General features: G+C 42.0%; 1 protein-coding gene across 2 annotated transcripts in view; it reads right to left on the bottom strand.

Moving 5' to 3' along the window:
- Nucleotides 1–240: 240 nt before the first annotated feature.
- LOC111867094 (angiogenic factor with G patch and FHA domains 1) overlaps nucleotides 241–13,568 on the bottom strand; it is a 120,624-nt gene continuing 107,296 nt past the window's right edge. For both annotated transcript variants that reach the window (XM_023856596.2, XM_023856595.2), the window contains exon 9: nucleotides 241–589. In XM_023856596.2, coding sequence (XP_023712364.1) covers nucleotides 449–589 — 141 coding nt within the window. In that variant the 3' untranslated portion in view covers nucleotides 241–448. The remainder of the gene's footprint in view (nucleotides 590–13,568) is intronic.

Below are 13,568 nucleotides of genomic sequence, written 5' to 3'. Positions count from 1 at the left end.
AGACGCTAAGCAGAACACATTTAAATGTAGGATTCTAACCATTACTTCAGTAGACACTGAAGAAGACTGAGTACATGCAGTGCCTGTAATGTCAGGACTTCTATTCACGCTGAACTAAGGGTAGACTATACCTCTTCGTGTCACAAATGAGAACACAATTCATTTGCAGACGGGGCCAGTGACGACGATGAAACAGCGCTTGCTTGAGGCCTTCTTTGTATGCAGTCATATACAACCCCATTACACAATGCTATTTATTTCTGGAAACTCATTTTTATTTACAGCCCCATATACGAGGCAGAATGGGCAAAAAAATGCCTTTTCTTGGTTGTAAAGCATATTACATTTATAAAATTTACACATATTTTAATGATGACTTTCAGATGCCATAATTAATAGACATTTAAAGTAAAACAGCGTTGAGTTTTTGCTCTTGTTCCTGTAGTTATTAAGATATTTCCTGGTAACGTTTCTGCGTCTTGCGCCATAGAGCCTTCTTCCGTTCAGATGCCGGATGGTCTGTGACAGCTGGAAGTTCTGCAGACGATGATCCCAAGCCAGCTTTTTCCCTTCGGGTCGCTAGAGGAACCTGCACACAAATACACATTTGTAAATAAATAACATAACGAGTACCACCTTCTCATATATGTAGAAGTTCACCGATGTTTCGGAGGAACGTACTGCCTCCATTATCTGGGTTCATCCGCTCGTCGCCTGCTTCATGCTGTTTACTTGTTCTGCTTACTCTTCGACAGTGAGGATGGGAGCAGCACGTTCCTCCAAAATGCGAGCGAACTTGTNTTCCCCCATCTACCAGAGGCATTGGAAACTACTTGGGAGGGAAACTGTTGCCTAATTTTGCTCAGAGGTCTCCTAGAGACATGAGGATCTTTTACGTGTCGTAAATCTACGACACGGGACCCGCGGTTTGAAGTCCTTCCCGGAGGACTAATCCAACAGGTAACAGAACTATGGAGACTGCCTCATTTATAGGAGAAGCAATTGCGAGAGGAAAATATCCACAAAAATAAAGCAGTTTCAACTCTAAATTTTCGTATTAAGTATGTAAAGATGCGCCGACACTGTACTATGAGGCAACTGCTCAATTACGATTTCATTCAGCATGACAGAGGTCAAGGTCACGGATCTTATTCTTGTTGTGTCGGTGACACAACACATACTCGTCTGCAGAAAGACATCTGTCGGCAGGTCAACGATTCGTCACATAGTGAAATATCGTGGTCAGGTTTTCGATACAACTGGTGAAACGGGCGAACCAGGGCCACATTTATAAATACAAATTTAAAAACATTCGTCTTTTAATGCCTGTAAGTAAGGTGCTTTCAAACTTCAAGGTGTTTCGGAGATACACTTTGTCATCCACAATCAAACTTGTTCCGTGCATATACAGCAAAACTGTTTCTTCCAGCCTCAGTTCATTACAGTCTATATAGATCATGGCTTATAAATCTTAAGGCCCTAGAGTAGTAATAAGTCAACTAGAAATGACGGCAAAACATCAAATATAATAAGTAAACTGCCTTAAATATCACAGAATTTTAAAAATGCTAATCAATCCAACCTACAATCCCAACTGGGTCATGCTCGGGCCAAAAAGTCACACAATATGATAGATTTTATCTGTTTCTAATTTACAATGTTTGTTTATACACCATCTACAAAAATGTATGTACTACGTAAATTGCAACAACATATCTGAAATACGTTCTGGATTGTCTGGTTTGTTCCTAGCCCGTGCGGGTACTCTGCGAGGAGGCTTAGATTAATATTCCCATTTGCTCCTGGCGTGGGTTCACAGGGACCATTATTCCGTTCCTCCCCAGCCAGCAATCAACACGGTGCAACATGGTGCCAGTCTTATATTGTGCAAAGGAAGAATAGATCTTATGAGGTACATAAATGTAATCTTTTCTTTTGAATAAGGCTCCTGATCACCGCTGCCTTAAATTAATTTCCCCGTCGTAAAAACAGGTAGGTCTATTTCTTTCTGCCTATTCAGAAAGGCTAACACGCAGTCGTTATATAAGTACATTAATATGAAGGTCAGCAATTTACTCAAGGAACTATTTATTGGAAGAATACACAAACGCATAGCCCGTAATTGTGCTAGGCTAATTACTTTCTCCCTTTACGGAAAAAAGTTACTGCTAATGGTAAAGTGAGATACGTGTATTCTGATGAAATCACTTAATCATAACGACCGAATCTAGACACCTTCTTTCTGTGCTTCTCTCCAACATTTTTATGAACAATGTGAATGGACTTAAAAAATGATTCAGACAGCTTCCTGTAATTACTTTAAAAGATAATTAAATATGCCACTTCACCAAAATGCACTTATTTTTGCTCTTGCAAATGCACATATGCAAATAGCAAAACCATAAAATATACATTATGCAGTAGGGATATGTAGCCTAATTTTGCTCGCTGAAGTTAAAACTGGCATGTACTGTCTTCGCCCGCTTGGAAACCGGGATCGTGGGTTCGAATCCCACTCAGGGCATGGATGTTTAGTTTGTGTGTGTGCGTTTTTCTGTGTTTGTGTACAGGTAGAGGCCTTGCGACGAGCTGATCACCCGCCCAAGGAGTCTTACCGAATGTGTAAGATCTAGAAAAAAAAAAACCGAAGTGAACGGAGAAGTTCATGGAGGTAGGCCTAGGCCCACTGGGGCTGTCGTGCCAAGGGGGAAAAAAAAAGAAGTTAATATTACCAAAATACATCATTTTATGCGGAACTGCAGGACGTTGAAGGGCTTTTATTCTGCTTATAAATGATACGTAAATTTTATTTAGAGAAATGCTAGAGTTTTACATTGTGTCGCTCCAATACCTGAAACCTACCGGATGTCACATTCTAACCTAAAACCTTCACGTTAAGAAAAGGCCTAAGCTCCAACCGGGTGGTTCTTGTTTAATGATTCGTTTATGGTCGGTGTAGGAGCTGGGATAGCGCAGTCGGTACAGCGACTGGCTACGGGCTGGACATCGAGAGGTCGGAGTTCTTTACGTCGTCCAGACCGGCTCTGGGGTCTACCCAGCCTCCTATCAAATGGGTACCGGGGGCTCTTTCCCCAGGGTTAAAGCGTCTGGAGGCGTGAAGCTGGCGACTCACCTCCACTCCCCCATACGCTTTCATGCCGTTAAGCACGGGGAGTTAAGCACGGGGGCATTACCTTTTGGTCGGTGTGTCAACTGCAAATATACAAAGCGTCGCTAAGAAATGACATGCTTATGAAGACTGACGTGATAAAACGTGACACAAGGTGGATGGGACATATTATCGCAGCATTTAAATGAATGCACTGAGGGAACAGACCGAACTAACGTATTCAGACTACAAAATACAGACGTTATTCAACTAGTAACGATTCCCAGTGAAAGAATTATACTGCCTGCTTAACAAAGGTCATAAATCCAGTACTACACTGCATTTGAAGCCAGCGAGGGGAATTCAAAGTTCTGATGCATCAGCATGTGGAGCACATGGGCCATAAAATGTTATTTCTCATTTATTTTCCCTGAAACTTACATATCGTTCAGGAAATACAAATAAGATCTCAAATCAATACTGCTTACCAGGGATTTTATAAAAAAAGAGACTGTTCAAATGAAACTTGTTCGACTTGTCTTATTCACCAGGAGCGCCAAAAACGGATTTCATCTGAAGAATACTCACATTATAAAAATCTTGTGCAAAATGTTTTTGGCTCATTACAGCCCGTTACAAAATGAAATTCATGTTATCTGTTTACTGCTTTTTAAGACTCTCATCGCCTCCAATGATCAAACCGACTATGTGAGGTCTCTATGTGTTGTTTGCTGCAAAAACTGAGGTGATTGAGGTGCATACAGGTCACTGATATATCACCATATGAAACTCCAGGACCAAATATCGGATGTCTATGGTCTTGCTCTCGCCTCAGACGTTTAACGGCTGCCATGAAATTAAAAAGTACGAAGATTGGGAGTGGCTTCCAATGGCATGATGCAATTTTTATTCAAAATGCTTCTAAATTACTCCAAGCTATTAACAAAATGCAAGAAATACGCCGCACATCTAATATCCAGCGAAATACTATAATCAGCGATAACTAGACAGGAGAATTACTGATGTTTTTATAGTAACTTCTTCCACCGCGTCATTATATAGAAACGCCTGTGAGTCAATATAATCAACGAAGGTCAATCAGCGAATTAACAACTGCGAAATCGTCCTCTAATTGCGGATGAGCTGAAACAAGATATGCCCGATAGACCTCATAAAGCCAATTTCTCTATTGCAGCCGTCCAGTCCTACAAATCTGGCGTATTTAATGCCTCATTTAGACAACGTAAATTTACAGGAAAACAATGAAGTGTAATTTAGCTCATAGCATGCTGGAGTTGGAAGCAGAAGGTTTTACGGGAAAAGGTGGTATTACAGAACCCAATTTTATTTTCGATTCCACTAAATGAGGAAGCTGATACATAAAAGATTAAAAATAGTTACCAGGCTATCAGATGCTGCCAGCAAAATCATAATATGGAAAACACGTTTCTCCATACATCTTAATTTCAGTAAAAATGAGTATAAAGTTCTCTAGACAAAAAGCATTAGTATAAATTTTGACGAAGGACCAAAGTAATGGATTAAACAACGGACAGACACAAATTTAAACAAGTAAACTATATTACTGCGATTATTTTAACATCATACGTATATAAACAGTAGAATTTCATAAAAGAGAACCTTTACAGTTCCGTCTATTATTTCTAATCATGAATACAGAACTGTGACGTCATTCACCTCGGCGCCGCAGTTGGGGTTTGCCTCTGTGGCCAACCACTAGAGGGGATTTTGCTTTATACAACCGTAGGCCCCGTTTAAACAAGCGATCGACTGAATAACTGCGTGTTTCATATTCTGCCTTTTTTTTTCCTTGGCACTACAGCCCCAGTGGGCCTAGGCCTACCTCCATGAACTTCTCCGTTCACTTCGGTTTTTCTACATCTTACATATTCGGTAGGACTCCTTGGGCGGGTGATCAGCTCGTCGCAAGGCCTCTACCTGTATACAAACACAGAAAACCGCACACAAACAAACTAAACATCCATGCCATGAGTGGGATTCGAACCCACGATCCCGGTTACCAAGCGAGCGAAGACGGTACAGCCTTAGACCGCTCGGCTACCGTGACCGGCATATTCTGCCTCTAGGACTTTGAAAATCATGTTCATATTTTCCTGGTTAAAGCTATTAGTCTGAGCAAATGAAATGTCATGTGGTTTGCGGATAAAGAGCTCCTCCTTGTGATGACGAAGTAAGTGGTGGTCTAATCAAGTTCTTATTTCGATTCCATCCTGGCCAAACGAATTTTTATTCCTTTATTTTTACAGCAAACTGATAAGCCATTATCTTCTTAGTGGGGGTATTATTTTTTTATTGCTAGTGGGGTGGGGCTAAGTCCCTTGTATTGCGGCCACTTCTGGCCTATTGTACCGGCCCCAGATGATAGATGATGGTGATTGTGGAGCAGTGGGTGGAATGAAGATTGGCAGGGGAAACCGAAGTACTCGGAGAAAGCCTGACCCAGTGCCACTTTGTCAACCACAAATCCCACATTAGCAGACCCGGGATTGAACCGCTTGATACATGGTACGGCCTAAGCTGATAAGCTTTAGTACGTACATCTCTTCTTATGAAGCCATATAAAATTTTCTATGGCCAGTGGATACTTGATCAGTTCATCTTAGATAACATCAGCTAAAATTAATTTTCTCCCAAATGTTTTGGTTACTACACCTTGCGCAGATTTTCTATTCTTTAGAACCGGAAGGAGCAGTGTTGTCTGCGGAAATGAATTTTTTACTATCTTCTGGAACGCCATTTCCTCCACCCGCACCGCTTCAACAGAGTTCGTCATTTCTCCTGGGCCCCATTCCTTTCTTATTTTGAAAAGCGTGGAACTAAGCTACTTTCTATGCATATCTGAAGCAATTAAACTAATATACCCCACTCATTTCAAAGGTGCACACAATATGGAACCCACAAAGTGACTGCGTTCCATATTCACCATCGCCACACTGAGGTAAACTCAGAAATACTATCACACAGGTTGCCGCAAATGTGCTCCTACAGAACTTCAACGCTTGGTACATACGCTACATGTTTAGTGGCTATTGCCTGTTAACAAACGTTTTAAATAATGGCAACAAAAACACACGCTATATCAACAGTCTCTCAAGACGGAGTTTACTAGCGCTACTGCGGACAGCGTTGGCTGGTTTACTGTGTTCTAGCAGTCTCCTCTAGGTTTCAGCACCATGCAAAGGCGGGAAACTGCGCTTCCACATACCTCTCAGGATTTCACTATATCACCTTTTCCTCTTCGACTGAAACCTAGATAAAATCTGTATTGCTTGCACCTTTGAATATGATACCTTAGGGATATTATTATTATTATTATTTTGGCTCAAGTAGATTCCGCCCACTAAATTTGACGTAAGGTCAAAATTTGTAATATCGCCGAGCCTGAAACTCTTCAATGACAACCAATACAGGTATTTCACACAGAATGTTTAGATTATAATCATGGGAAATCTCAGAACCCCTGGTAACAATGTCACTTCCACATCGCAGAAAAGAGAGTGCGCCATGTTGTCATCACTCACTGTACAGTAGGAGGTTCGGGTGGCCTCTAACGGCGTAACGTCCATACTAAGTTTCGTGAAATTAAGTTAACCGGTTAGAAAGTTGAAATGTAGGTATACATACAGAGGGACGGAAACACACGGACATGATGATGCAGTAGGCCTATTCTCATTGCTTAAGAAAGGAATATGTGGTAAGAAACAGTGTTACATGCAATTTATAAAGATTCACGTAAAAATGGGAGGCAAACCCCGAGCCTATATAGAGCGACGTACAGGTTAAGTTAGAGAGTTTTGGAGAAAACTGCTTCAAAGAAAGATGCAGTACATCCACAGAACGTCGCAATTATTCTTCGCTGTACTATCAGGCGTCAACGTCATGAGAAACTGTTTACAGAAAACGACTATTTCGTGCAAAGCAAACTGTATTTTAGGCAAGTTTACACCGATGTAACATTGATCACGGTGTTTTAAGAATAGTTTATAGAGAACGAAAAGAAAATCGGAACATTTCGTATCTACCAGTTTGCCATACGCCCATGTGCATGCACACGTCAATAACCACACTCAGAAAACCTAAAATCAGCAATATATGTGAGGCCTAAGTAGGAAAAGGAAAAATTCGTATTTCTTTGGAGAACACCTAGAAATGCGATACGAAGAAACCCCTCCTAAGGCTGGGGCCACATGAGAGCACAAAATGCATCCGTTGTAACGAACGTACTTTATGACGGACGTTGTTGAGGACACCACACAGTTGCAGAATGCGGTGCGTAATTTTTTTGTCTGCAATGGAGCCAGAAGAAAGCGTAGCATTCGCCTCTCTTGTTTATTTCTACAACGGACGTCACGACGTTCGTTATAACGGACGCATTTTGTGAGCCCGTGTGGCCCCAACCTAAAGGGTAAGCTGGAGATACCAACGGGAGGAAGCCATAAGCACTGAAAATGGAGAATTTAAATTATCCACAGGATGTCTCAAAGATATTGCAGTATCTCTGGCTGAGGGTCGTTGGGCCCTTGACCCCCCCAGGTAGAGATAAACGCTTACAGATGAGGCGAGCGGATGCTGTTCTGCTAAGGTGGCTGCGGAACCCCTGGGTAAGGCGTCGTGTAGGAATGGTTTAGCTCACAGAACACTCTTCGGTTGTAGACAAAAGATGAACTTTATTAGATGAGAACGTGCTCCAGACTAAACAGAGAACACAGCTCCTATTGTCGACGAAGCCTCTTCTGTGCCTATGAACGACCATCTCAGTCCTAGCGAGTTGTGACACAAGGCTCCTCATTTCATTTAAGTTCGTTAGTTTACTGTTAGCATCGTTAATTGCTGTCCTACTTACTTACTTACTTATGGACCTGAGCCCTTCTTGAGGCGAAGCCAAATCTGCAGCTATTCAAGAATTTCCCAACATTTTATGGAACCCGAAGATTCATTAACGTGTTCACAAGAGCCCTTCACTGGCCCCTATCCTGAGCCACATCAATCCAATCCATACCATCCCATCATATCTCTCCAAGATCCATTTTAATATTGTCCACCCACCTACGCCTTGGTCTTCCCATTGGTCTCTTTCCTTCTGGCTTCCCCACCAATATTCTATATGCATTCCTCTTCTCTCCCATTCGAGCTACATGCCCTGCCCACCTCATCCTCCTTAACTTGATCATTCTAATTATACTTGAGAAGAGTACAAGTTATGAAGCTATTGTTGTCCTACAATCCGTTAAATTTAATCATAAATTATTATCATGTTTCCCGCAAATTTCTACTGTCTGTTCGATATATTTACTTACAATATCAACAATATTGCTAGCCTGCTTCAGATTTTGGTATGCCCTCGCTACTCCGTTAATAATCAAACCCAGGATTAACACCCACATCTGCAATCATGCGAAAAACAGTTTAGCCCTGTATGGCGTGTTTTTAATTCCTTGGGCCGTCTTGTGCGTCATACATGGTTCGGACTTTCTATCCTCAGTATCTCATATGGTCCTATATAAGCCACTGCGAACACTTTCATCTCGCACTAAACCATGCTTCCTACCTCATATTCGGTACGTGTACCTTGCGGTCGTAATTCCTTTAAATTTTTTAATTCAGCTGTTTCCAAATTTCTTTTTTCCATGGCATAACTACTCTGTAATCGAGTCTCTAATTCCTTGACATAACTGTCATAGGTAAGTATGAGTGTTTCTGTTTCTCTTTGCAGAATACCTGGCCATATAGTAGTTGAAATGGCACGTAATTTGTCGAAGTGCGTGCGAAAGTGGCATATCTCACCCGCTGATCCAGGGCTGATCATGATTGGAAAATTAGGAGCAGAAAGCAGAAGACAGATATCGGAAAATATTCCTTTGTAAATAGGACCGCCAAGCTCTGGAACCAACTGCCTGCAGATGCTCTCTCCTGTAAATCATGTAATTTTAGGGAAATGATAAATAAGGCGAAGTGAAGGGTATGCAAGACGGAAGTGTAGTGAAGGTCATGGTGAAGTGTGAGTGCATCAGTTCACGACATCACGTACTTCACTGCTGTTACTGTTTAGGGTATAGTTTGCTTATTTTTATTAATTTATATAATTGTAGTTGTATCTGCATTGTATTCACTGTGCGTAGTGTGTCATTTATTGTTTACGTACTGTTGTGTGCTGTGTTTTGTTTGAGCGAGGTGTGTTATTTTGTATTGTGTTATTTGTGTGTTGCATCTTACTGCAGTACCATTGCCATCGGGTAAAAACCAATTTGCAGTTAAAATAAATACAATAAACAATAAGTTCCTTAAATCCATAACTACATAGCTCCTAATACATCCCATCAAGCTTCAGCGAGTCCTTTCTAATTAACCTTGCGTCTGTGGCCTAAATGAAGCAGAGTAAATTTTCTTCATACGCAATAACTTGTACATGTTTTCGAAATTTTCAATAAAAAAAGTTGCTCCACAATCAGATAAAACTATCTGTGGTTGTCCGCGTATCAATACGTCTCCTACAAATGCCTTGGTTATCTCCTCTGATGTTTGTTCTTCCAGGGGAGCAGCTATTAAAAATGCCGACAAGTCATCTTGCACGGTTAAGATATGTCTATATCCTTCCTGGCTAGGACTAACTGGGCCTACTACACACTTCAGAAACTATGGAAGGTGTATAGAACTATAAGGTTTATTTTGGATTCTATCCATCATCTGGTATATATCAGTAAAAAAACCCACAACGTTTGGGAGACTGGATCTGTCTCCGTCCTCAGGTGGATGGGGCAAGATAGGTCCAGTGACTGAGACTAGCTCTTTCTAACGGGCCCAACTGAGTAGGTCTATCTTGTCCCATCCATCTGAGGACGGGGACAGATCCAGTCTCCCAAACGTTGTGGTTTTCTTTTGTCTTATATATACCAGACGATGGAGCGAGCCCAAAATAAGCCTAATAGTTCTATACAGCATACACCATCGTCAGAATCCTTTAAAGTCTATGGAAGGTGTGTTTGTAATGGTCAATGGCACTGACCATGGTAGAGTGTGACACTGTGTCAGCTTGTTCTTTTGGCATTTCTCACATTCCTTATGGCGGTTTCTACGTCACCCTTCATTCCCTCCCAACTGATATACAGTTTTCGTCTCTTGTACGTATGTTCGTATGTTCGATTCATCTCAACGTGCCCTCCGCTTGGGGTTCATGCAGTTCCTTCTCCTTGTCACAAAGCCCCGCACTGTTCACTCTAACTTCCTCGGGTATTCCGTTTGTTTCTGCATTTTCGTTTTCTGCACTAAGTGGTTGTGATCTCCCTTTATTCTTTCGTTCCCCTACTTCTTCAGAAGATGGTTCCGCTCCCGAATCTCCGTACAAGTCTACAGTCTATTCCACCCGTTGCTGTTTCAGTTTTACTTTACTCTTTTGCAATTTTAATTTGAATATCATGAATCTAGAGTTTCTGTGGTTCATCTTATACATCCAGGTCCAGGGCTTATGGTCTGTGATAATAGTGAATTTTCTTCCCCAAATATACGGTCTGACTCGTCTACATGCCCATACTATGGCTGCGGGTTCCCTTTCAGTTGTTCGAGTAGTTTTTTCAACTTCACTTAAAACGCGACTAATATAAGCAATTGGGAGATCCTTCCCGATTGTCTTCGCTTGACACACTTCCTGTTCCGTCTGCGCTGGCACCGCAAGTTACTATGAATTTCTTTTCAAAATCAGGGTACTCTAACAATGGTCGGTTCCACAATGTATTTTTCAGTGTTTAAAAAATCTCTTGTTGAGCATTTCCCCATACGCAGGGTTTAACTGTCCTGGCTGCTTGAAACTCAACTAAAATTCTTGCGTTTACCTGCAATACCTTTGATTATCACAGTTTCTCCCATTCTTCACGGACGTAACGTAACGTAACAACGTTTTCTTCTAAACATCTAGGGTAGCAGTCCGAGCTTGAATCAGTAAGTTCTTGTTGCAATACATTTATAATTTCAATCCATACAGCTGATACAAGAATACATTCGAATTCATCCAGATATTCCTTAACAGCCTAACGCTGCAAATGAATATTGACGAAAGGCCAAGAATGACTACCCAACAATTCAATTAAACGGAATTATACTATTCTCGCAAACTTATAATTTTTTAAATGAAATAAGAGTACAGATTTGAGGTTTTCACAAGGGTGACTATGAAGAATGCCATCTTCTGCGATGTAGCGCCGTGTAGACCTTGTGCGAACAGACATTTCGGAGGAACGTATCGCCTCAATCTTCAGAGTAAAGAAATTTGCGAGCGAAAAACCAGCCTGAGCAGATGGCCGCCCCTGGGTCAGGACCCTGGGCCAAACGGCCCTGCTACCCCCTACCCCCGCATGCAAGCCTGAACATAAGTATTTACTTTTAACACTTTAACCTTTCTCTTGATTCTTTGTTGTCTGAGCTAAGCATATTTATGTGTGCCTACTCTACCGCTGAGCTTAGCGGTCCCAGCTTGCGGATACAGGTCCTTAATTACAACGGTTATATTTATTCAAAATGCACTCCGTCCCTGCAGATTAGTCAGTTAGTTAGTTATTAGAGAGGGTGGGTTTCCCCATGCACTTAGACCTGTAGTGATCCACTGTGCTGCCCTCTATGATTTCTACCAGTCTCTATATCCTACCGGTATTGGTGCTTACCATCAGTCCCGCCCAGCCAGCGAGACCGGCTCTACTGGCTGAGAAGTATCTATAATGCTTCCCCCATCTACCGGAGGTATTAGTGACTGTTGTTGGGCGGGAAACGTCCACAATTTTGGCTCAGTGACCTCCTTTGGAGGTGTGAGGTTCTTTTACGTGCCGTAAATCTATGACACGGGACCCACGGCTTAAAGTCCCTCCCGGAGGACTTGTTCCCTGCATTTTTCCGCCCTTAAAATTTCGACGACCTCCGCCGGGTATTTGAACCCGCGTACTACGAGTCATGAGGTGGGAACGTTACCTCTAGATTACGGAGGCTGCTCACGTAACAGATTACTGCAACACCTTTATACACACCAACTTCGAAGTAACAAACATCCAGATATTTTGTTTTTGGACATTGAATGTTATGGCACTTCTATTTTCTTGTTTTCCTGAACAAGTTAAATTCCGAAGGCTGCAAATGTACTGGATTATATGAGTATTCGAATCCCTATATTTTGTTAATACAAATACAAGAACCATCCACCAGTCCCTATACTGAGCCAGACGAATCCAGTCCATACCAAGCCACCCTATTTCTCTCAGTTCTATTTTAGTATCATGTGCATACGTTTAGGTTTTCCTAGTGGTATCTTTCCCTCTGGGTTTCCTAACAAAACACTGTATGCATTCATATTCTCCTCCCATACGTGCTATATGCCCTGCCCATATCATCCCCCTTGAAGCTCGTCACTATGCAATTTTCTCCAATCTCTTATTATTTCACCCCTCTTCGATCCAAATATTCTCCTCAGCTCCCTGTTCAATATTCTTCGTTTGATATCAGAGACAAAGTTTCACGCCCATATCAAACTAGACATAATTACAGTTTTATATATTTTATATAAAAAAGGACACGCGGTAGTGTAGTTGGTTGAGGCACTATGCTACAAGCAGGAAGGTCGCGGGATCGAATCCCGATGAGGTCATTAGATTTTTTCAATTTACCTAATCCTTCCAATCGCACTATAGCCCTAGGGTCGACTCAGCCTCTAACGGAAATAAGTACCAGGAATATTCTTGGGGGTAAAGAGCGGTCGGAGCGTAAGGCTGAAAACCTTACCGCCATCTATGAGCCGACTGCCTAGAAAATGTGGGAACCTCAACATCTCACAACCATATGGACCTCCACGTCCTGTTACAGGGATACATTTACTTTTTATATATTTTATAAGAAAGCTCTTAAAAATAATAACTCAGACATCTGATGGTGTAATGAACTTGCAAACTCGTCCTAGAAACAATTCGCTTATAAATATGAAGAACTGTAGTCATCGCATTCGAAGTATTCAGTGAGAAAATAGTCCAAGTCGGGAGACCCACGCACAGGGAGACGGGGTTGCTTCGGCATTCATGTCATGGCCGGCATGTGACAGCTTCGGACGCGGAGACATGTTGTCGTACACCCTAGGACTATATTCCGGATGCGGCGACCTTGCTGTGACGAGGCTGACCTTGACACTACGTGCCCTTGACCTCCAAGTGAACTGCCCATCCATCCGTAAAGCTAGCTAGCTCCTGGCTAATCAATAGGATCCGTCTAGACCCATCGATCTGCAACAGGTGCACATCGCCTCACACGTGCATACATTATGCATGTCAGTGCTCACACCTGTTACGAGCAAGCAAGACGGCTAGAGTCCAGACGACTGTTTTGTCTAGTTCAGCGTGTCCTCTTTCTCATTTAATCATGTGAAACACATGCCGCTCGCTTAGTTCAGAAC

The sequence above is a fragment of the Cryptotermes secundus genome, unplaced genomic scaffold, assembly GCF_002891405.2.
Source record: "Cryptotermes secundus unplaced genomic scaffold, Csec_1.0 scaffold205, whole genome shotgun sequence".
NCBI lineage: Eukaryota > Metazoa > Arthropoda > Insecta > Blattodea > Kalotermitidae > Cryptotermes > Cryptotermes secundus.
Note: the sequence above shows the minus strand (reverse complement) of the source record. Positions and strands in the feature narration are given on the sequence as shown.